The 24181-nt window shown below is 46.0% G+C and overlaps 1 protein-coding gene across 2 annotated transcripts in view; it reads left to right on the top strand.

Annotated features, from left to right (window-relative positions):
• Positions 1-24143, top strand: part of LOC133138852 (sortilin-like) — a 38051-nt gene extending 13908 nt beyond the window's left edge. Inside the window, exons 2-20 of one of the 2 annotated variants that reach the window (XM_061257956.1) lie at positions 2757-2816; positions 4794-4867; positions 5147-5249; positions 5795-5956; positions 7849-7922; positions 9463-9512; positions 9616-9743; positions 10037-10181; positions 12488-12643; positions 13829-13935; positions 14120-14222; positions 15515-15686; positions 16048-16238; positions 16868-17057; positions 18584-18700; positions 18858-18966; positions 19212-19321; positions 20329-20455; positions 21291-24143. In XM_061257956.1, the coding sequence (XP_061113940.1) occupies positions 2757-2816; positions 4794-4867; positions 5147-5249; positions 5795-5956; positions 7849-7922; positions 9463-9512; positions 9616-9743; positions 10037-10181; positions 12488-12643; positions 13829-13935; positions 14120-14222; positions 15515-15686; positions 16048-16238; positions 16868-17057; positions 18584-18700; positions 18858-18966; positions 19212-19321; positions 20329-20455; positions 21291-21305 (2193 nt within the window). In that variant the 3' untranslated portion in view covers positions 21306-24143. Of the gene's footprint in view, positions 1-2756; positions 2817-4793; positions 4868-5146; positions 5250-5794; positions 5957-7848; positions 7923-9462; positions 9513-9612; positions 9744-10036; positions 10182-12487; positions 12644-13828; positions 13936-14119; positions 14223-15514; positions 15687-16047; positions 16239-16867; positions 17058-18583; positions 18701-18857; positions 18967-19211; positions 19322-20328; positions 20456-21290 lie in introns of both variants that reach the window. The other variant, XM_061257955.1, reaches the window with a different exon arrangement.
• The last annotated feature ends 38 nt before the right edge of the window (positions 24144-24181 follow it).

The following is a 24181-nucleotide window of genomic DNA, read 5'->3' as shown; positions in this document are numbered from 1 at the left end:
AGCCAGCTCCTATCATTAATCTTGGGGTTTGAATCAGGGCTGTTCCATTAGCATTTGTGCTCTGTGAGGGGGTTTTGGTTTTGGTCTTCATTAGGTGAATCGGATTCCTTCACCTAATTCTTTCAGGTGGCAGCCTGCAGACTTGAGGCGGAGGTACATAACTGAGACTCGGAAGGTTGTTGGTAAGATAACCCCATCTTGCCGCTGGGTGGGATTGTCCCCTGCTTAGTCAATTCAACTGGAAGTTGCTTTGGATAAAAGGGTCAGCTAAATTACACATAATTATTCTTGGCTAAGACAGAGCACCTCTGAAATTGGCGAGTATATTGACAGGGCTTTGTAGCCCTTCAACAGCTGATCCCTCCTCCTCTTCCTCCTCCTCTGTTCCCACTCTCTTCCTGTGCTCTCGGCCAATGAGCTCATACTGGCCTGCGTTCTGCACGAACGGGCTGTGTCTGGCACAAAGGTTTGGCCGTTGGATCATCTGAACTCTCATTAAGGTGCGATGCTATAGATTACCATGAAATCAGCACCAGTGTGCTCAATCAACCTACGCTGTTTAAAGGTTAAATCATTTATTTATTTTTGAAACGTGTTCAGTACAGACTGTAATGTGAATAAATAATTACAGAGCGTGTACTCTGCTGTGTAATGAATCGTAGCTGGATTTTCCTGTCCTTCGGGACGCAGAGCAAAATGGCTGACTCATCCAAGCCTCCGCCTCACAGCTGCCTTGATGGATTACGATTGATCTTGCCTGGTGCAATTCAGCCGACCGAGGCGGGGATTGCCCTTTTAAGAGTATTTCATGGCTTCCAATACACTGGACAAGCTCAGTTAAGCAGTTTAATGTATTTGAATCCAAAACGATTATGTATATGAAGTGGGTCAGGTGACGATGCAACATGGCGGGTGTGTGGCGTGCTGCCAAAGCTCGCTCTTTTGTGACGGGTAGGGGCGACGCCCTCGGTTGCGGTTCTTTGCCCCGCGTTGCGATTGCCCCTCCAGGTCTGCGGCAGGTTACCGGGCACACGCCTGCCTGCAGTCTGGAGACGGTCAGTTCACAACCACAATTAAAGCTACAATCGGTAAGATTCTGGTGTTAAAACATTGTTACAAGACCATTGTACATCCCTTCCTGTCATTGAAAAAGGCTCACTGACACGCTTGACTCACCCTCTGCCTGTGTTTATAGTCCTTAAATTTGGGTTTCAAAATATACAGTTGACAGGCCAACACTCTGTATAGCTGGGGGGGAGTTAAATGTCAGCGCGTTCGCAGAGAAGGGGGAGGGATAAACAGTGCTGTGGTTTGAGGGTGTTTGTTGCTGCAATTCCTCTCTTGACCGTTAGAAGTCCGAAATTACCTTTTGTACCTATAACTACCACTTCACTAACAGTTTTTTTTTCTCTCTCTTACTCTGATGGTGTATCACTGGTTTTCCACCCTCCCTTTACCTGCGAGTCAGGTGTGACAATGAGCGCTAATTGTTCAGATAATTACTTTGGATGAAAGAAAACAATTTGGATTGGAGGCAAGATATCCCAGTATCCCTGCCGTATCGGGATGAAAGGCTTGTCATTTCTGGTCTTTCATCGCGATGCGAACTGCACAGGATCTTAACTGTGAATTGGTGAAAAACATAACCTCTCCATATCGTACAGGAATAGAAGTACTGTGTTGAATACTTTTGCAGGCATTCCTGCACTTATTCTTGCTCCAGGGCTTATCTTGATAACAAACGCTCAGTGAAACTTGAAAGGGTTTGTTGACGGCAACGATGTGCGGAATGCTAAAAGTCAGGTCAGTTTATTTTTAAAGTCTTTCAGAGGACACCCTCGTCGGCTGGTTTTGGGTGCTGGTGTGTCGTTGCTGCTGAAGTAGGACTCCAGCACAGGGGGAAATGCCCCAGGGGCTCTCAAAACAGGCCCTGTTTCCCCCAACAAGGTTAAAATAAGAAGCCGTTTGAGATGCCTACTGATGTACACCGGAGTACATTTTGAAAGTACGACATATTTGCACTTTAGACAACTTTACATTCTTTACATCAGTCATTTCCTGTTGAGTTCTCTCTCATCGGAGCTGAACTGTTCATGTGTCACACAATATTGGCTGTGTTCTATTGCTGTATTTGGTGTTTGGAAGTTCTTTGTAGGAATATGGCTAATCGTATACCACACAGTCAGGGCAACAATCACCAGTCTCTACTACTAATGTTGTATCACAAGAGAATCTTAAGAAGTAGAAGCAGTCTTTGGGTTGCTGAAACATATACTGCAAGCTCCTTTGAAATTGATCTGTATGTCAGTTCAACTGTGTTACTAACTGAAATAGTACATACCTGAATGACAGATTTTGAATGAGGAATGAATATTGTTGAAAATAGATGAGTACTGGTATGATGCGTGGCGCTGTTTGTTGGGTGGCAGACTCAGCTTGCCCAGCTAGGGCGGGGATTTGAACCCCACCATGGCACCATTTGAACCCCACTGAACCCCATACATCTCAGTTGTGATGCCTTCTCTTCTCCATCTGTTATCCTCTCTGCCTGTCTGAATATATTTTCCAAAAAATATAAAAGGAGGGTGGACTGTCTCTTCTCTTATTTTTGTTTTCTTTAAAAAAAAAAAAATCTGCAAGAATTGTGTTGGTGTCTGGAATGGTAGGATATTTTAAAAAGCTATGCGACGCTGATGTGACAGGTATTTGTGTAATTATCAGTGTTGTTAACCCCTGTGCTTGTTTCCTCCTTGCAGTTTGGCTTCTATGACCTGAGTGGCTCGGTGTCTCTGGCCTGGGTGGGGGATGGCACTGGGGTAAGTGTTCCGCCTAACCTTTGACCTTTATGCACCTCTCCCACAAGATATTTTTGACCTTCATTCTATCCCTTATTCACCGAAACCCCCTCTCAGAGCCCAAACGCTAACCCTGTTCACCAAAACCCCTCGCAGAGCACAAACGCTAACCGTGTTCACCAAAAACCCCTCACAGAGCGCTAATGCTAACCCTTATTCACCAAAACCCCTCACAAAGCGCTAATGCTAACCGTTATTTATTGTCTGATTAGCATCCCACCTGACTAACTAGCCGATATTGATAATCGCTGCATGTTTTTTTAGCAACTGTTCATTCTTGGATGCGTGTGCTCCAGTGCTTAGACTTTAAAATGTAAAGACTTCTTTGTGCGCTCTGACACCAACCCCCACATTCACAGAAACCGTGTCTCCTTTCTAATGGAGGGACTACCAAAAATACACAGAAGGAAACCTTTCCCCATATCGCTCGACTTTGTGTGATTACGTTATCGCCGCTGGCTGATGTAAGAATGGGAGAGTGTAACTGCTCTGTGTTCCTGTGGCTGGTGGAAGGAGCTGGGGGATAATTTACGGGATCATTCCAGCAATCACATGGGGAAATCATGAGTTTGTGTGGGATCACATGACTGCAGGAGCTGGGTGAACTCCCTGGTGTCTCAGTGAGAGTGTGTGAGCATGTGTGTGCCTTCGTATGCTTGTGTGTCTGCATGCGTGTTTCTGTATGTGCCTGTGTCCATGCTTACATTGAACGGCTGAAGTACTTTACATTTTGATCCTTTTTTCCGATGTTTTTTTTACATTCAAAAAAATTTCCGCTTGAAACGGCGAGTCGTATTTAACAGCAGTGCCCTCGTCCGGCTCAGTTGACATTCGCTGGACGTCTACCGCCACTTCTCATCATGCGGCAGTTGAAAAGTCAGCCTGCACAGCATGAGGAGGAGGAAGATTTATAATTTGTCATTTGTAATTTGCTCCACACAAACATGAGGAGGAGGAGGAAGACGCTTACTTTTTCAGTTTAGCGGGCGGACAAACGGGCACCTGATCGACGGATGGGGGTTGCTGGTGTGCGATAAGGCGCTATAAACCAAGGCAGCCGGAAACCCTCCCATCCCCGGGCGCCGATCCTGCATTGCCCTGTGGAGCTGTAGGTTCCAGTCGGCACTGGTTCGGTCCCGATTCAGTACCTCCCCGCGAGGCCCATACGTGCTCCAGCGCAGTGCCTTCACAAGACAAGCCGCTCAACTGCCCATGCTCTTCATCTTGTGAATAAAACACTTCGCCAACTGCACTGTTTAATATCCTGCTCATTTTAATACAAGCAGGAATTGTCAGATATTAAGAAGAATGCAGCTTCTGTCTCCATATTTGCTTATAAAGTATGTATATCAGCACATTCACTGGCTATTGACTGATAGTCCTGCTCTACGTGTTTCTTCTGTTTTTTTAAGAGCAGTCCAAGTGGAACTCGTTTGCACTCCCTGTACTCTTTGGACAAGGACGTAGATGCGTTGCTGTGGTAACTGTGGAGTCGAGTGTTATCACAGAACGTGAGAGTGCCGTGTCTGCTTTGTATGTGGATAATGCGATAAGGTTGAGTAAATAAAGACAGGGTGTGACGTGGGGGCTATATAGTCATTTAATTAAACCGATGGACAGTAGTTCTGGTTTGGGTACCGTAGGTGATACGTTCAAGTTTGTCATTTTTTGAAACTCCACCCCACTGTTTCTGGCTGTAGCTGGCGATGTGTAGGAGAGTTGATGAAGGTAGTGGCGAGTTCTTCACTGAGTTGTTACCAAGCAGAAGGTTCTACTCCTCACAAGAAAGCATAATGATTGGTTGAAATGAGCTCCATCCATGTTCAGGCACCAAGAAATAATCTCTAAATCTTTCAGGCTTAGAATAAAGAATCCCAAGGATTTAACAGAGATAAATAATGTATATTGGACTTTAAATAGCAGATTTATTCTCCACAGGTTGTGCTGGCTTTGACCACGTTCCAGGTGCCATTCTTCATGTTCAGATTCGGACAGTCCAAACTATACAGAAGGTAAGTACCGCTTTACACTTACCTGAAAACCATGACCATGTTCCCACTGAAGCCAAGCCCCACTGAACAGTGACCATGTTCCCACTGAAGCCAATCCCCACAGTGACCATGTTCTTCCGACTGAAGCCAAAGTAGAGAGGAATTCAAGAACTACAAACCCCATGACCTTACTGTGATTGTTATGCTTTATTTTATTCTGGTGTAGCAGCCCAGGCACATTGTATTTCGTAGTATTCTGCATCCTTATTTGATCACCGTCCCTCTATTTTCCCCTATCAGTGAAAACTACGGGAAGTCCTTTGAGGACGTGACATCGCTCATCAATAACACCTTCATCCTCACGGAGTTCGGCATTGCAATTGGCCCTATGAATTCTGGGAAGGTGAGGAACATGAGTTCTAGTTTTGTTTAGTTTTTTTCCACCTTGGCAGGCCCAGGTGCCAAATGTACCCAACCATAGGTGCACCGCATGTCCAGGTCCACATACTTTAATTTGAACCATAGATGTTGTTCATGCACTGTTTATGAACTGTTTGTGGGAAATCTTTGACCACGTTGCATGATTTAATGAAATAATCCCTTCCCAATGAAGAAGTTTAAATCCCTGCTCTACTATTGATTGGGTACTGATTGGCCCGGCTGGCTTCACAACTGACTCGCAGACAAAGGGAGGGTGGAAAACCAGCAGTTGGGGACTGTGATTTTAGGAACAGTGATGTAAAAGTTAGTGTGGAGTTTTTCTTTGCTTTTGTTTTCATAGAGCATGCTGTCAATAGTCTGGTTATTGCATCTTCTGGTGCACTAGATTTTCGTGATTATACAGTTCTAATGTATAAGTTTGTTGTGCTTCTCTTCGAATGTTCTAATTGGCGGCCATCTTGGCTTTGCGTTTTTGTTGACTCTGCCGTTCTTCGCTCCACCGCCCAGGTGATCCTCACAGGCGATGTCTCGGGAAGCAAGGGCTCTCGGATCTTTCGCTCCACCAATTTCGGGAACGCCTTCACTCCTGTCGACCTGCCCTTCCACCCGCTCTCACAGATCGTCTACAATCCACAGAATTCTGACGCGCTCCTGGCGCTCAGTGTTACGGTGAGCGACGTCCAACACGTGCACACATTAGTTACTGTCCAACACGTGCACACACATTACAGTTACTGTCCAACACGTGCACACATTAGTTACTGTCCAACACATGCACACACATTACAGTTACTGTCCAACACGTGCACACACATTAGTTACTGTCCAATGCCTGCACACACATTACAGTTACTGTCCAACACGTGCACACATTAGTTACTGTCCAACGCCTGCACACATTAGTTACTGTCCAACGCCTGCACACATTAGTTACTGTCCAACACGTGCACACACATTAGTTACTGTCCAACGCCTGCACACATTAGTTACTGTCCAACACGTGCACACACATTAGTTACTGTCCAACACATGCACACACATTAGTTACTGTCCAATGCCTGCACACACATTAGTTACTGTCCAACACGTGCACACACATTAGTTACTGTCCAACACATGCACACACATTAGTTACTGTCCAACACATGCACACACATTAGTTACTGTCCAACACATGCACACACATTAGTTACTGTCCAACACGTGCACACACATTAGTTACTGTCCAACACATGCACACACATTAGTTACTGTCCAACACATGCACACACATTAGTTACTGTCCAACACATGCACACACATTAGTTACTGTCCAACACATGCACACACATTAGTTACTGTCCAATGCCTGCACACACATTAGTTACTGTCCAATGCCTGCACACATATTACAGTTACTGTCCAACACGTGCACACATTAGTTACTGTCCAATGCCTGCAAACATATTACAGTTACTGTCCAACACGTGCACACACATTACAGTTACTGTCCAACGCCTGCAAACATATTACAGTTACTGTCCAACACGTGCACACACATTACAGTTACTGTCCAACGCCTGCAAACATATTACAGTTACTGTCCAATGCCTGCACACACATTACAGTTACTGTCCAACGCCTGCACACACATTACAGTTACTGTCCAACGCCTGCACACACATTACAGTTACTGTCCAACTCCTGCACACACATTACAGTTACTGTCCAACGCCTGCACACACATTACAGTTACTGTCCAACGCCTGCACACACATTACAGTTACTGTCCAACTCCTGCACACACATTACAGTTACTGTCCAACACATGCACACACATTACAGTCACTGTCCAACACGTGCACACACATTACAGTTACTGTCCAACACATGCACACACATTACAGTTACTGTCCAACGCCTGCACACACATTACAGTTACTGTCCAACACGTGCAAACACATTACAGTTACTGTCCAACGCCTGCACACACATTACAGTTACTGTCCAACACGTGCAAACACATTACAGTTACTGTCCAACACATGCACACACATTACAGTTACTGTCCAACACATGCACACACATTACAGTTACTGTCCAACACGTGCAAACACATTACAGTTACTGTCCAACACGTGCACACACATTACAGTTACTGTCCAACGCCTGCACACACATTACAGTTACTGTCCAACACGTGCACACACATTACATTTACTGTCCAACGCCTGCACACACATTACAGTTACTGTCCAACGCCTGCACACACATTACAGTCACTGTCCAACACGTGCACACACATTACAGTTACTGTCCAACACGTGCACACACATTACAGTTACTGTCCAACACGTACACACATCAGTTACTGTCCAACACGTGCACACACATTACAGTTACTGTCCAACACGTGCACGTCTCAACAATACTGTCCAACACTTACTCACGTCTTAACATTATTGTAACATCTACACACATAAGGTGTAAAGTGATTTGGGTTCATGTGATGAAAGCTATAACTATGTGAATAATAATATGAGGTTGATGATGATTATGATGATGATGACGCTCTGTTCCAGTATGATCTCTGGGTGTCAGAAGACTTTGGTGTAACCTGGAAGACTATCCATGACACTGTATGCAGGGCCAAGTGGTAAGTGTGGTGGGCCTGCAAGGGCCAAGCCCAAAATACAGCATCAGCAAATACTCTCTTATCCATAGTGCCTAACATAGTTTAAAATAGTTTTTTATACTATCGATTGATGGAGCTGGGCATTCACTGGTTAAGCACCTTGCTGAACTTTACAACAAACTTTGGAACTGACAACCAGACCTGAGTCAAATACGTAACTTCCTTTGATTCTAATATGTTGATCTTGCCTGGTGGAATTGAGCTAACCATGAGAAGGCGGGGTTTGCACTTTCTGAGAGTATTTCATAGGTTCTAATACACCATACAAGCTCAGAAAGGTATTTGAGTCCAAAGCAATTCCGGATTTGAGCCAGGCCTGTTTGGTACCTACAGCCTTAAACATAATGCCGTGCTACCGCCTCCTCACTGGGCACCCGGCGTGTTGACACGCGTCCCGGTGTTCGTTTTTGTAACCAAACCAGATGAAATTGGTCTCAAGAACAGGCCGAGTGCATTCCGTTTGGTCTCCCACGGAAACGGCCACGGGTGCGGTTTGAGCCGCGGGCAAAGTCGCAATCGCTGCATTAATGAGTCACGCTGAAAAATTCAGCAAAGTTCAACCGCGCCTTTTCAGGAGCATGGCGTTACCAGGAGGGCTTTGCCACCGTTTTATTAGCGGAATCCTATAGGGGGGCGGCGCGGATGGTGCAGTGGGCTGGTGTTAGCTGCTAGCAGTGTTTAGCCCGTTCTGTAGAGAGTGTGTTTGGATGTAAAGCCGGACCCACAGGACAACAGACGGAACTGCTTCGCTGGACTCACCTGAGCTTTGGAAAACGAGGCCACGGGAAAAGCGGGCCACACAGAGAAAAGAAGGGCATGCGTAGCGCTCCTGCTGAAAAAAACTGCTTAAGCTCGGTTTTTGAAACAGTAGCTGGTTGACCAGTTAGGCCAGCTCCATACTCAACATGGTTTGAACAGCTAAGATGGATTTTACATCAGGGGCCCAAGGCTTTTTGTTGTTATTTTGTTTGTCAAGATCATGCCAGTTTAACCAAAGTTCTCAGTTTCTCCACCTGAGCCTGCAAGATAAGATCAAGATTAGATGCTAAATACTGCTAGCACTAGCCCATTGAGGTCCCATGGTAATTCTGCTAATTAAACAGTATTTGTTAGCATCCTGGTCCTGAGAGCGATGCAGTGCCTTTGCTGGGTATTTCAGCGTTTTCAGACGCCTCACTAATGCTGCGGATATGACTGAAACCTGGTGTGCCTTAGAGAAACTGCCTCCCTCTAGACCAGCAGGAAGTGGCCTTGGCGCAGGGCGCTGTGTCCCTGACCAGCAGATTCCACGAACAGCACAGCTCAGTTTCTGAATCGGGGACACATTCATTACCTTTGAGCTTTCCAACTGGGGATGTATGCGTGCATGTGAACACACACAATGACACATACATACATCCATGTTTTGTATTTAATTATTTTATGTTGTTCCATGAGTTTATGTATGGATGAAAGGCAGACACAAGTGGAGTCTCATGTCTGTCTGTCTGTCTGTCTTCAGGGGGAGGGACAACACCATCTTCTTCAGCACCAGCTTTAATGGATCCTGCAGTGAGTGACCTCATGATGCATGTTGATTTATTAAGGTGCTGATTGGCTGACCCAGCAAATGCATAAAAATAACACTCTCCCTCATTGGTTGTCTGTGCAGTAGATGAGAAGGGCATGCTAAAACTGAAGAGGACCACAGACTATGGAAGAACCATCAAGACCATTGCCTCCAAGATCTTCTCCTTTCTCTTGGAAGCCAAATTTGTTTTTGCCTCCGTTATGACTGGACAGGTATGTTTTTTTCTTGTGTGCGTGCCTGTGTCTGTGTCTTTGTGTAAGAGGCACAGTGTGTGTTTTCGTGCATGCATGTTTCCATTCAGTGTATAATGTCTGCGTATGTGTAATGTGTGTAACATGCGTATGTGTGTGCACATGCATGCTTGCATGTGTCTGTGTGTAATGGGTGTATGTGTGTGTGTGTGTGTGTGTGTGTGTGTGTGTGTGTGTGTATATATATATATGTGTGTGTGTGTAATGTGTCGGTGTGTGTGTGTGTGTGTGTAACGTGTGTGTGTGATCCCCAGGGAACGCTGCGTATGATCCACGTGTCGGTGGATCAGGGCGATACGTGGAACATCGCCCAGCTGCCCCCGGTTGGCCATGAGCAGTTCTACTCCATCCTGGCTGCCGACGACGACGTGGTGTTCCTGCATGTGGACGACCTGGGAGGTCTGTCAGCTTTTGGGCTGTTTCCGCCCTCTCACGCCTGTGTTCTCTCTTTATCACGCCTGTGCTGTCTTTGTTTGTTTATCACTCCTGTGCTGTCTTTGTTTGTTTATCACTCCTGTGCTGTCCTCTCTCTGTTTGTTTATCAGTCCTGTGCTGTCCTCTCTCTGTTTGTTTATCACTCCTGTGCTGTCCTCTCTCTGTTTGTTTATCACTCCTGTGCTGTGCTCTCTCTGTTTGTTTATCACTCCTGTGCTGTGCTCTCTCTGTTTGTTTATCACTCCTGTGCTGTCCTCTCTCTGTTCGTTTCTCACGCCTGTGCTGTGCTCTCTCTGTTTGTTTATCAGTCCTGTGCTGTGCTCTCTCTGTTTGTTTATCAGTCCTGTGCTGTCCTCTCTCTGTTTGTTTATCACTCCTGTGCTGTCCTCTCTCTGTTTATTTATCACTCCTGTGCTGTCCTCTCTCTGTTTGTTTATCACGCCTGTGCTGTCCTCTCTCTGTTTATTTATCACTCCTGTGCTGTCCTCTCTCTGTTTGTTTATCACTCCTGTGCTGTCCTCTCTCTGTTTATTTATCACTCCTGTGCTGTCCTCTCTCTGTTTGTTTATCAGTCCTGTGCTGTCCTCTCTCTGTTTGTTTATCACTCCTGTGCTGTCCTCTCTCTGTTTATTTATCACTCCTGTGCTGTCCTCTCTCTGTTTATTTATCACTCCTGTGCTGTCCTCTCTCTGTTTGTTTATCACTCCTGTGCTGTCCTCTCTCTGTTTATTTATCACTCCTGTGCTGTCCTCTCTCTGTTTGTTTATCACTCCTGTGCTGTCCTCTCTCTGTTTGTTTATCACTCCTGTGCTGTCCTCTCTCTGTTTATTTATCACTCCTGTGCTGTCCTCTCTCTGTTTATCACTCCTGTGCTGTCCTCTCTCTGTTTATTTATCACTCCTGTGCTGTCCTCTCTCTGTTTGTTTATCACGCCTGTGCTGTCCTCTCTCTGTTTATTTATCACTCCTGTGCTGTCCTCTCTCTGTTTATTTATCACTCCTGTGCTGTCCTCTCTCTGTTTATTTATCACTCCTGTGCTGTCCTCTCTCTGTTTATTTATCACTCCTGTGCTGTCCTCTCTCTGTTTGTTTATCACTCCTGTGCTGTGCTCTCTCTGTTTGTTTATCAGTCCTGTGCTGTGCTCTCTCTGTTTGTTTATCACTCCTGTGCTGTCCTCTCTCTGTTTATTTATCACTCCTGTGCTGTCCTCTCTCTGTTTGTTTATCACGCCTGTGCTGTCCTCTCTCTGTTTATTTATCACTCCTGTGCTGTCCTCTCTCTGTTTGTTTATCACTCCTGTGCTGTCCTCTCTCTGTTTATTTATCACTCCTGTGCTGTCCTCTCTCTGTTTGTTTATCAGTCCTGTGCTGTCCTCTCTCTGTTTGTTTATCACTCCTGTGCTGTCCTCTCTCTGTTTATTTATCACTCCTGTGCTGTCCTCTCTCTGTTTATTTATCACTCCTGTGCTGTCCTCTCTCTGTTTGTTTATCACTCCTGTGCTGTCCTCTCTCTGTTTGTTTATCACTCCTGTGCTGTCCTCTCTCTGTTTATTTATCACTCCTGTGCTGTCCTCTCTCTGTTTATCACTCCTGTGCTGTCCTCTCTCTGTTTATTTATCACTCCTGTGCTGTCCTCTCTCTGTTTGTTTATCACGCCTGTGCTGTCCTCTCTCTGTTTATTTATCACTCCTGTGCTGTCCTCTCTCTGTTTATTTATCACTCCTGTGCTGTCCTCTCTCTGTTTATTTATCACTCCTGTGCTGTCCTCTCTCTGTTTATTTATCACTCCTGTGCTGTCCTCTCTCTGTTTGTTTATCACGCCTGTGCTGTCCTCTCTCTGTTTATTTATCACTCCTGTGCTGTCCTCTCTCTGTTTATTTATCACTCCTGTGCTGTCCTCTCTCTGTTTGTTTATCACTCCTGTGCTGTCCTCTCTCTGTTTGTTTATCACGCCTGTGCTGTCCTCTCTCTGTTTATTTATCACTCCTGTGCTGTCCTCTCTCTGTTTGTTTATCACTCCTGTGCTGTCCTCTCTCTGTTTGTTTATCACTCCTGTGCTGTCCTCTCTCTGTTTATTTATCACTCCTGTGCTGTCCTCTCTCTGTTTATTTATCACTCCTGTGCTGTCCTCTCTCTGTTTGTTTATCACTCCTGTGCTGTCCTCTCTCTGTTTATTTATCACTCCTGTGCTGTCCTCTCTCTGTTTGTTTATCACTCCTGTGCTGTCCTCTCTCTGTTTGTTTATCACTCCTGTGCTTTCTCCTTCTGCAGACACTAACTTGGGCACCCTCTACGTGTCGGATGACCGCGGCACAGTTTACTCCAAGTCCCTGGAGCGCCACCTCTACACCTCCCCCGGGAGCGCCACGGACTTCACCAACGTCACCTCGCTGCGTGGCGTCTACATGACCAGTGTTCTGGCTGAGGGTACGTCCGCGGGCTAAAGGTGGGGGCGGGAGAGACTTATTTCATCAGTTAGTTGCTAAAGCTATACCGTGGAGGGGCACTGCGGCCCTCCAGGACTGGAGTTATACCTGCTTTTTTCAGTTGGATTAAATGCTTAAATTGTGTGTGTAGGCATTTTCAAAATCACCGTCAGTGTAGCAACATTTCGTAGTTTCCCAAATATGAGGCAAAACTTCTCAAAACAAACACGTCCCGTGACATCGCCATAACGAGCAGGGATACGGAGTTAGCTGAATAAGTCCAGCAAGTAAAGCCCAGCTTTTTGGGTTCATGTTCCAGTTCAGGTGGGGTTGGAGAAAGGATGGTAAAGCGGTGGATTGGCATAGCCGTTTCCGCAGGGGAGGGTTCACCTGGAACAGGATTTCCCGAATTAACCAGGGAACCTGCTGGCTCATTTTAGGGCAGGGAATCATCAAATTTCACCCTGGATTCCAAATCTTTCTCCTTGGTAATTAAATTAAATAAGTACCACATATTGATCAAACTTCAGACCTGACTCCTGGGTCAAGGGTGGGTGGAAAACCTCCAGGACTGTGATTTTGATGATCCCTGTTTTAGGGGTCGGGACGGGTCATGAGATGCATAATCTTACATTTCTCTTAGGAATTGATCATACACTTATATCCAGAGCCTCTTGCATAGCTTCCATGTTTGCTTACAATCCATTTATACCAGAGATATTTTACTGAAGCAATTCAGGTCAAGAATTTTGCTGACCTTTGGTGGACTGGAAGCGCCCCAGATGAGAATCGAACCCACAGCCTTTCAGTTGTTAGGTTCCGTTGTGCGGCAAAAGTATATATTTATTGTCTGGAAATATTCTGGACGAGCCCCCACAATCAGGTAGGTAGTCAGTAAACGTGAATATGAATGCAGGTGTTTGATGATTGTGTAAATATGCTGTAGGGTACATTAAAGCATAAAACCCAAAAAACACAGAAAATGTCCTCCACCATGAGCACTAGGAAGACATGGTACGTAAAGTCGCAGAGACAAGTGCAAGACAAGTGTAAGAATTGCTCGGTCATAGTACAAACTCATTAAGTCGGTTTTTGGTTTTTGGCTCAGGGAGTTTATGAAGCGTGGTTGTGAAGGGGTTGGTTGGGAGCGGTCGTGGTTGTGAAGTGGTCCTCTTCGTGTCTCCAGATGATTCTGTGCAGACCGTGGTGTCCTTTGACCAGGGTGGGGAGTGGACGCAGCTGCATATACCTGAGAACATCAACTGTGCCTTTGAACTCGATGACCCAGACCAGGTGAGTGCCACCCATAGACACGCCTTACGGAAATGACAAAATGGCTGCCAGTTTAGTGAAATTAGACCAAATGGGCGGCAATGTTTTATAATTAGCCCTAGTTTGTGTTCATAGCCTACAGAAATGAGGGAAAATAATGTGCGGGTCTGTGTGTAACGGCCTAACTGGTGCCTCCTCTCTCCAGTGCACCCTGCACATCCACGCCTCCTACAGCACCACCCTGAAGCTGAACGTCCCCATGCTGCCCCTGAGCGAGCCCAACGCTGTGGGACTCATCCTGGCCCATGGTACAACACCTTTATACCCAACACTGCCTTTACCCAACACCTTTATACCCAACACTGCCTTTACCCAACACTGCCTTTACCCAACACCTTTATACCCAACACTGCCTTTACCCAACACTGCCTTTACCCAACACCTTTAAACCCAACACCTTTATACCCAACACTGCCTTTACCCAACACTGCCTTTCCCCAACACCTTTATACCCAACACTGCCTTTACCCAACACCTTTAAACCCAACACTGCCTTTACCCGACACTGCCTTTACCCGACACTGCCTTTACCCAACACTGCCTTTACCCAACACCTTTTTACCCACCACTGCCTTTACCAACACCTTTTTACCCAACACCTTTATACCCAACATCTTTTTACCAACATCTTTTTACCCAACACTACCTTTATTCAACACTACCTTTATTCAACACCTCCTTTACCCAACACCTCCTTTACCCAACACTTTTACACCCAACACCTTTATACCCAACACCTCCTTGAGAGAGAGAGAGAGAGAGAGAGAGAGAGAGAGAGAGAGAGAGAGAGAGAGAGAGAGAGAGAGAGAGAGAGAGAGAGAGAGAGAGAGAGAGAGAGAGAGAGAGAGAGAGAGAGAGGTTATAAGAGTGGAGAAGAGGGTATCTGTGTCTGCCTGTGCACTAAATCATTCACTGTAAGATACAGGAGAAAGTTATTAAATGTATTCCTGATCAGAAAAAATATTTCTGAGTATTTCTTACCTTACAATAATGTAATGTTTGATTTTTACTTACACTGATAATACTAGTAAAAATCTAGTAACAGCCCTTTGCCCCACACAAGGGCTGTAAGGTAATGTGGATTATTATATTTTATTAATCTTATTTCAGAACTGCACACACCTGTCAGAGGCCCATTTAAAGACTCCCATCAGAGAAGCTGAGAAGTTCAGCTGCTGTTCTCTCTCCATTTGTCTCTGGCCCGTGGGGCGTATGGTTGTTTATATTTTCTTTAGTTGCCCTAAATATAACCCCTTTTTGTGCAAACAAGGCAATTGGGGCCTCGTCCGGGATATGACCCTGGGACATCTTTAGTTACGTTTCCGTGAATAAAATCCTTTTACGGCCCTCATGGCAACCAGTGCCTCAAGCCCCTATCCCTCCCACTGAAGGCAGAGGGATGTAACATCAGACATTAGTAATCGTTAATAGTGAATTGACTGGAATCAGTATTCTCTGTGCTCTTTGCCTGTATAAGGTGATGTATACGGCTGTGTTTGACCCCTGACCCCTGACCCCTGATGCTCTCTGCGCCCCTCAGGGAGTGTGGGCGACTCGGTCTCGGCGATGAAACCGGACGTGTATGTATCGGACGACGGGGGGTACTCCTGGCTCCTGGCCCTGGAGGGGCCCCACCATTACGCCATTCTGGACTCCGGGGGCCTGCTGGTGGCTGTGGAGCACAACCCCTCCCTGCCCATTGCACAGATCAAGTGAGTCCCCGCATCACTTCCTGTTCTTGCCCCGCATCACTTCCTGTTCTTACCCCAACACTCGGGGATCATCAGAAAACTACAAACATTGTCTTACAATCCCAGAGTGTACTGAATTACTCCTTTTGTGAGACTGCACTCTATAATCTATAACTTGGTGAATAATAATGCTATTATTAGCCATTAATGTTTTGTTATATTACTGTATATAATAATATGTTAACATGTATAAAATTCATTAATTAATTCATTTATTGTAAGTTCACAGCTAACCTGAGTTGTACAAACCTGTGCGTGCGTGTATGTGCGTGTATGTGTGTGTATGTGTGTGTGTGTGTGTGTGTGTGTGTGTGTGTGCCAGGTTTTCCACGGATGAGGGGCAGTGCTGGCACATCTACAACTTCACCACCGAGCCGATCTACTTCACCGGCCTGGCCACGGAGCCCGGGGCTCGCTCCATGAACGTCAGCATCTGGGGCTACAGAGAGACGCTGATCAGCCAGTACTGGGTCTCCGTCACCATCGACTTCAATCAGCTGCTGACCCGAACCTGTAAGTTGTGGACCGCGGGGGCTGGCAGGGAGCATCAACAAACTCCCATTCTCCTCGCGGGAGGACATTTTTGTGGAGACTCCAGCAAATCTTATTATCGGCATTATTCAGCTTGTGGTCTGGGGTCTGCAGGCCATCGCAGACTGATACTTTCATGACAGAGGATAAGTATATCAAATAATGGTTCCTATGCATAAGACGTGACTTTTGTACAGGCCCACAACTGCACAGTGTCAACATACAGTGCAGTCCGTAAGTATTTGGACAGTGGTGCAATTTCTGTTCTTTTGCCTCTGTCCTCCAGCACGTTGGACTTTAAACAATTAATTGTTCATTTTTTTTGAAGTGCAGACTGTTGCCTTTAATTTGTATTTACATCCATATTTGTTGATCTGTGTAGGAATCACATCCCTTTTTATACATAATCCCCCCATTATAGTAATGGGACAGGTTACTTCTCAGCTGTTTCTGGTTAGTCAATATCTAGTTTCAATTGACAGTCAATGAAACCAAATACTTATGGACTGCACTTTAGCAATACCTGGCTCATGTTCACCAACATTTGTCCATGTTTTGAGAATGGTTACTTGTTTAGCAAAGACGGCAAGCTTTTCTGTCCTGTCTCCCAGGTGGCAAGGGAGACTACATTGAGTGGCTGGCGCACTCTGATGACATCAGCGACCCTAATGACGGCTGCATGCTGGGATACAAGGAGAAGTTCCTGCGGATGCGCAAGGACTCTGTATGCTGGAACGGCCGGGACTACGTGGTGAATAAGCAGCCCACACCCTGCACCTGCACCCTGGATGACTTCCTATGGTAGGCATCTCTGCCCCGCCCCCTGAATCACCTCTGTTCCACACCCTGCACCCTGGATGACTTCCTATGGTAGGCGCCTCTGCCCCGCCCCCCTGAATCACCTCTGTTCCACACCCTGCACCTGCACTCAAGATGACTTCCTGTGGTAGGCCTGAATCCCCTCTGTCCAACAGCCCTGAGTCATCTCTGCCCCACACCCCTGAATCACCTCTGGCTCGCCCCCCCTGAATCACCTCTGGCTCGCCCCCCCTGAATCATCTCTGCCCCGCCCCCCCTGAATCACCCTGCCCCACACCCCTCAATCACCTCTGGCTCGCCCCCCCTGAATCACCCTGCCCCACACCCCTGAATCACCTCTGGCTCGCCCCCCCTGAATCACCCTGCCCCACACCCCTGAATCACCTCTGGCTCGCCCCCCCTGAATCACCCTGCCCCACACCCCTGAATCACCTCTGTCTGACACCCCTGAGCCATCTCTGCCCCGCTCTCCCGAGCTATCTCTGCCCCAACCCCCCTGAATCACCCCTGTGTCCTGGTCAACTTCTCACAACACTAGCTCTCTGTATCAGACCACCTATTTATCTTCTGCATCTGCGTTCCCTGCCCACTGTGATCCCATAGGTCATCACTGCAAATGAGGGTATGAGTTTGCAGCTGTCCAATGGCATTCGCTTCAGTAAATGTCAATACAATGATTTGGACTGGAAACTCAGTTGACTGGAAACCTACAGTAATATAAATGTGTTCTGTATCTGTCCCCGTGTGAGCAAAGATTAAAAATATGTACAAGGGATGGACTATCCACTATCCTTTTGTCCAAATTTGTTTTTATTAATCACGTATTACCTTGTATATCTGTTTGTGTATGGGTACATGGTATCTCATTTAAAGTACAGGCTGTATGTGTTCAGGGTAGCCATAGCTAATCTGGAACTGCGTCCATGTATCATGCTAGCCCTGACCAGTGTGCACTACATTAATGAAGAGGAGAAAATCGATTCAAAACATAAAACTGGTGATTAAAACTGCCCACATCGTGATTTTTGTATTTTCCTTAACGGTACTAACGCCCCCAAAAAGACCAGTGCTTTGAGTTTTTTAACTTGTAGGAAAAACCCCACCATAATTCATCATAAATACGTCTGAATGGAGACACACTGGAAAGGATGGCCGGCTCGGCTCCGTTCGTTTCTCTTTGTGCTGCTTCAGCTGAGACTCCATTTTGCATTCTTGAATTGTGAAGCAATTTGACATTTGAATGTTTCCAGTGTCTCTTACTCTCCCGTCAGTTCTCACGTATGGCTCTGCATACTTTAAATGGTCAACGTGCAACGTGCAAACGTGCAAAAAAAACGGAAAAGGAAAACTGTTGTTTGTTGTTCAGTTCCTTGTCTTCTTGCATGAAGCAATATGTTTGTCGTCCATTTTAAACGTGTTGGTGTCTGTAGGTGTGTGCCCCAGGCCTGGTGGCAGCCCCAGCTCTGTCTCTCACAGCCTGTCTAACAGTCCGCCTCTCTCTCCTGCAGTGACTTTGGGTACTCGCGAGCGGAGAACAGCTCTGAGTGTGTGGAACAGGCGGAACTGAAGGGCCACGCCCTGGAGTTCTGTCTGCATGGCAAGAAGGAGCAGCTGCTGACCAGAGGGTAATGCTCCTGCTGGTCTCCTCTCTCCCCTGCGCAGTACCCTAAACTGTCCCCCTTCTCCCCTGTGCAGCACCTTAATCTGTCCTGCTCCTTCTTCTCCCTGTGCATCCCCATGGACTGATACCAAGCCTAAATTGACCCTTCTTTTGGTCTGTAGTTACCGGAAGATTCCAGGAGATAGATGCGAGGGCGGGGTCACACCAGAGCGCACGGAGGTCGACCTGAGCCAGAAGTGTGTGAGCAACCTACTGGACCCCCAGCTACAGGTGAGCACACGGGCGGCCCCAGCTCTGTGACCACCCACCCTGAGAGCCTGAGGCTACTGTGCTTGTGTGTCTGTAGGTGTGAGTGTGAGAGAGAGCGTTTCAAAAATGGTGTGTGTACGTATTTGTGTGTGTGCCTGTGTGTATGTACGTATTTGTGCGTGTGTGAGACGGTGTGTTTGAGAGTGAGCAGAGAATGAGGGAACGTAACTGACATGTTTGTGCTTTTGTCTCCCTCTCTCCCTCAGACGGGGAACTCCTCCAGCTCTGTCGCTATCGTGGTTGCCGTGGTAGCCATCATGCTGCTCAGTGTGGCGGGCGGTGTGCTGTTCGTCAAGAAGTACGTCTGTGGTGGCAGGTCAGTCGCGCAGATGCTCCCCTCTCCCACTACCCCCCCTACAGGCAGTTACCCTCCTCCCCTCTCCCACTACCCCCACTACAGGCAGTTACCCTCCTCCCCTCTCCCACTATCCCCACTACAGGCAGTTACCCTCCTCTCGCACTACCCCCCCTACAGGCAGTTACCCTCCTCCCCTCTCCCACTATCCCCCCTACAGGCAGTTACCCTCCTCTCCCACTACCCCCCCTACAGGCAGTTACCCTCCTCTCCTCTCCCACTACCCCCCCTACAGGCAGTTACCCTCCTCTCCTCTCCCACTACCCCCCCTACAGGCAGTTACCCTCCTCTCCCACTACCCCCCCTACGGGCAGTTACCCTCCTCCCCTCTCCCACTATCCCCACTACAGGCAGTTACCCTCCTTCCCTCTCCCACTATCCCCAAAACAGGCAGTTACCCTCCTTCCCTCTCCCACTATCCCCACTACAGGCAGTTACCCTCCTCTCCCACTACCCCCCCTACAGGCAGTTACCCTCCTCTCCCACTACCCCCCCTACGGGCAGTTACCCTCCTCCCCTCTCCCACTATCCCCACTACAGGCAGTTACCCTCCTCTCCCACTATCCCCAAAACAGGCAGTTACCCTCCTTCCCTCTCCCACTATCCCCACTACAGGCAGTTACCCTCCTCTCCCACTATCCCCAAAACAGGCAGTTACCCTCCTTCCCTCTCCCACTATCCCCACTACAGGCAGTTACCCTCCTCTCCCACTATCCCCACTACAGGCAGTTACCCTCCTCTCCCACTATCCCCCCTACAGGCAGTTACCCTCCTCCCCTCTCCCACTATCCCCACTGGTTCTTCAGGTATAGGTGATGGAGTAGGTGTAGATGGTTCTTCAGGTATAGGTGATGGAGTAGGTGTAGATGGTTCTTCAGGTATAGGTGATGTCACAGGTGTAGATGGTTCTTCTAGATGGTACAGGTGATGTGGTAGGCGTGACTGATCCTGGACCTCATGCCCGGCAGGTTCCTGGTGCACAGGTACTCGGACCTGCAGAACAACGCGGAGGCCAACGACATCGAGGGCGTTGACGAGCTGGACATCCAGGCTGTCCAGGCACCCAAGAGGGATTTCCATGACGACTCGGACGAGGTAGACGCCCACACAGGGGTCCAACCATGTGACAATGTAGTATCACCCCAAACACAGTATCCAACCACCCCACACACAGTATCCAATCTCCCCACACGGTATCCAACCACGACACAAATGGTTTCCAACCACGCCACAGACGGTATCCGACCACAATACACGCGGTGTCTGACCACCCCACACACAGCATCTGATCTCCCCACACACGGTATCTGACCTCCCCACACTGGTGTTCGTCTTCACCCTGCTCCTGTGATATGCAGGCTTTAGAGCATGATAAAGGTCATTTTATTGGGTTTTGTAAACAGTATTTTTTCACATCCGCTCGCAGGAAAACAATTTTCTAAAGGCATAAGAATACACTAATTTAGTAAGCAGATGAAAAATGTAAACAAAGCTACAATTACAAAGCTTATGCCTTCAGTTAACATCACATTTCTACAGTCATTCTATGTGGTCGTGAGTGTAGATCAGGCTTGATGTGGTACATCTGCTTATGATAAAGGCGCAGGTATGGTAAGTACTGGTGTGTGTGGCCTGTGATGGTGTCTTGAGTGCGGGTTAAACAGGCCTAAAGTGGATATAACCAATATAACCAATATATTACTCTTATATTTAGACTGAAAGTTGTTTTTCTAACATTTAACATTTTTGCTAAAGAAGACAAAAAATATTGAAAATAAGGTGAGATAATTTGACCGATAACGTCACAATTTGCCAATGGGGTAGGATAATTTCACTTGTTTAGCAAAGAGTAGCATAAAAAAGCGAATATTTTCCTCTTGGGATAAAAAAAAAAGTGCAGTATCTGACCCTCTTCATTGTCTGACCTCAGGACCTCCTGGAATGAGAGGGTGAGCCAGAGCCAATCACGACCTGGAGAGAAGAATCACCCCCACCTTCCGTCTGTTTTCCTCCTCCTCCATCCCATAATGCATCTCCAGGCCTGCCCTACTTCTTCTCTGCTCTTCCCTCGCCATGGTAACGTCAGGCAGCCACGGGGACGGTGGCGGGACCTCGTTCTGTCCGCTGCGACCGACCCAGATTCACTCCGCTTCCGCTAAACAAAAACAAAAAACGGAACGGGCAGACCGATGACTTTATGGCTCCAGCGCAGGGTCGCGCTATATGTTTTCGCGTCTTGAAGATTTTTCTTCTTTTTTTTTTGAGGAAAAAAAAAAACATTTTCTTTTTCACAGCTATCTTGCTTTTTCGGCACAGGGAGTTTGGGTTTCGGTTGTGACAGGGGTGTCCCAGATTCTGGCAGCAGGAACAGGGAGAAAGCAGCGACTTTAACGCCAGATTATGCCAGGCGGTTGACGCAACCACTTACTCCACTTTTTTATTTAGAGGACCTCCTACAAGGATGGGGGCCACGGTGTGATTTCAGGGTTCCAGGGGAAAAAAACGGATTTAATCCTGCAATATATTGTCTGCTGTAATCTAAGATTGATCTTTTGTATTTAAATGACAAGAAGAGCGCAAGGTGATGGTAAAATGCTGTGTCTTGGTCATTGCTAATACTATTCTGTGCATTTCTGAATTCTCAGATTTTCTTCTGTTTTTGATCAAATTTGGGGCTTATAAATCAGACACAAACATACAATTATTGCTATTGTTATGGCTATAGGGAACCGCCTGGCAGTGGATTCTGGGAAACTGGTCATATTACACAGCTGTTGCAAATAATAAACGTGTGCTGAAATGATCCACATGTACACCACATCTCAAGCAATAAAATAATCGGATGCAATATTTGAAGCCACATTCCTCTGAGTAAAGTGTAGCTTAGTCTTGTTAATAACGCTGATACATTGCTGTATTTCAAGTGATGCAATCTTTTCTTTACATATCACTTCCATGCCAGACATCTCAAATTTACCATATTACATTTACCATAGTACAACAAATCATAATTATTTTTGAGACGATACAATTGAAATCTATTGTGTGAAATATTTTCATTTTTGTACTTGTTGTTGCAAGATGACAATAAGTGCCCTGGGTGTTAACCAAGTCCTTGGCTTTAATATGAATGGGATGTGTCATAATTGTGCAAAGTAGCTTTGCACATTTAGAATGCAATCATATAGCAATTACTGAAATTGAAACAACTTTTATCACGTTAAATCACTGTTTGGATAAGCAGGAACTTGACAGTCTAATGTCAGTAAGAATGAAAATATGAATATAGCACAGACTCTTGCAATTAGTTCTTAGTGGCTCAGTGAAATGTACAGATTGACACCACTGTACTTGTCAGTTAGACTGTTAGACAATGTAGTTATAGCTATGGTTAGTGTAGCAGACATTTTATCCTTTGGTAACTCGTTTGCAAATGCTGTGTTTTTAGGTGGACCTTCAAATGGTTAATGCAAGATGATTTAATAACCTTGAACTTACTCTGTATACATAAAGGGTAATAATAATATTAAGATGATTTAGAAATGGAGAAACCTGAAAGTCGATGCAGGCCGATTATTAAAAGTCACATGCTGGTCTCAACACCGGTAACATGAATGTAATTATGTAAATTAGAGTAATAATACCCTATACCTTGAAGGAGATTAGTGGGTAATGTGGTTTTATAAGCAAAGTTGAATATTTAACTATTTTTGCACTGATTGTTCCTTTATGTGTATGGGCATAAAAGGTGGCTGTAAATAGGAGCAGATGAAAAGAAAAATTGAAGTGTCACATCTTTAACTTTGTTCTTCACAAATACAGGAGTTTTCTTGATGTAAAATACAGCAGACGGTAGTTGAAGAATCGAGTGAATAGTTGTACTCTGGAGTGTCTCCTTAAGGATGTTTAAAATGTCCTTATGTGGTCTTTGAAATTCCACCCAATTCAGTGCCATCTTTTGAGCATTTACTTCAAAGTTGTGGTACAGTTTGTAGCTTTTAATGAACTTGGACTTAGAGCCAAAAACGTTCTTCAGTCGTTACTGTCAACTTCCAAGTAGACCATCGGTTTCCATTGCAGCAGGCTCAGTCTTAAATTACATTATTTTCAAGCTTTCAGGCTATCCTGAATTGACTTCCATTTTCACCCCACGAGCTTTTAAAATGAAGGGATTTTACCTGAAAGCACACTCACATGAAGATGCTCATTAAGTGCCTTGTATCCATTTTGATTTTTATCAGGCCCTTCCTGTTTGACTGAAGAGATTTGCTTCCAGGTCACTCGTGTGAATTCAAACCATTGTCCCCTTTGCCAAATCCCATCACACAATTAGCAGTCGTCTCCTAAGAAATCCATCCTTGCTTAAAGCATATTGTGGGAGTTGAGTAATTTGGCACAGAGAGCCAGTGTACTCAAGTGACGCAGTCATCAATCCCACAATATATGCAGGTGTTCTGTTTTTAAAGCAAACACCACTGCATTCATCACAGGAATCTATCAACAGTTATTGCTGATAGTTGTAATGTTGCAGCTATGATGGTTTTCTGCCACATTTTTACATCTTCTGGCCCTGGAGTGCTCCAAGGTGTCCCCCACGGGTAGATGCTCCATGTTGAAGGAGTCTAGACGCTGATGTTAAATTATTTGATTTTTCTTGCTGTTCAAATCAGGATTGAGCATAATGGGTTTATTATGTAAAAAACCTGTTCCTACTTTGTATGAGCTCTGTATGTTTAAAAACTGTTCTCTTTGGTTTACAAATAAACTCAGATACTTTCTTTTCCTTTGGGAAAAAGTTTTTCTTTTTCGCCTCAATCAAAG

Source organism: Conger conger, chromosome 10 (genome assembly GCF_963514075.1).
Source record: "Conger conger chromosome 10, fConCon1.1, whole genome shotgun sequence".
NCBI lineage: Eukaryota > Metazoa > Chordata > Actinopteri > Anguilliformes > Congridae > Conger > Conger conger.
This window is presented reverse-complemented; position numbering and strand designations above follow the sequence as displayed.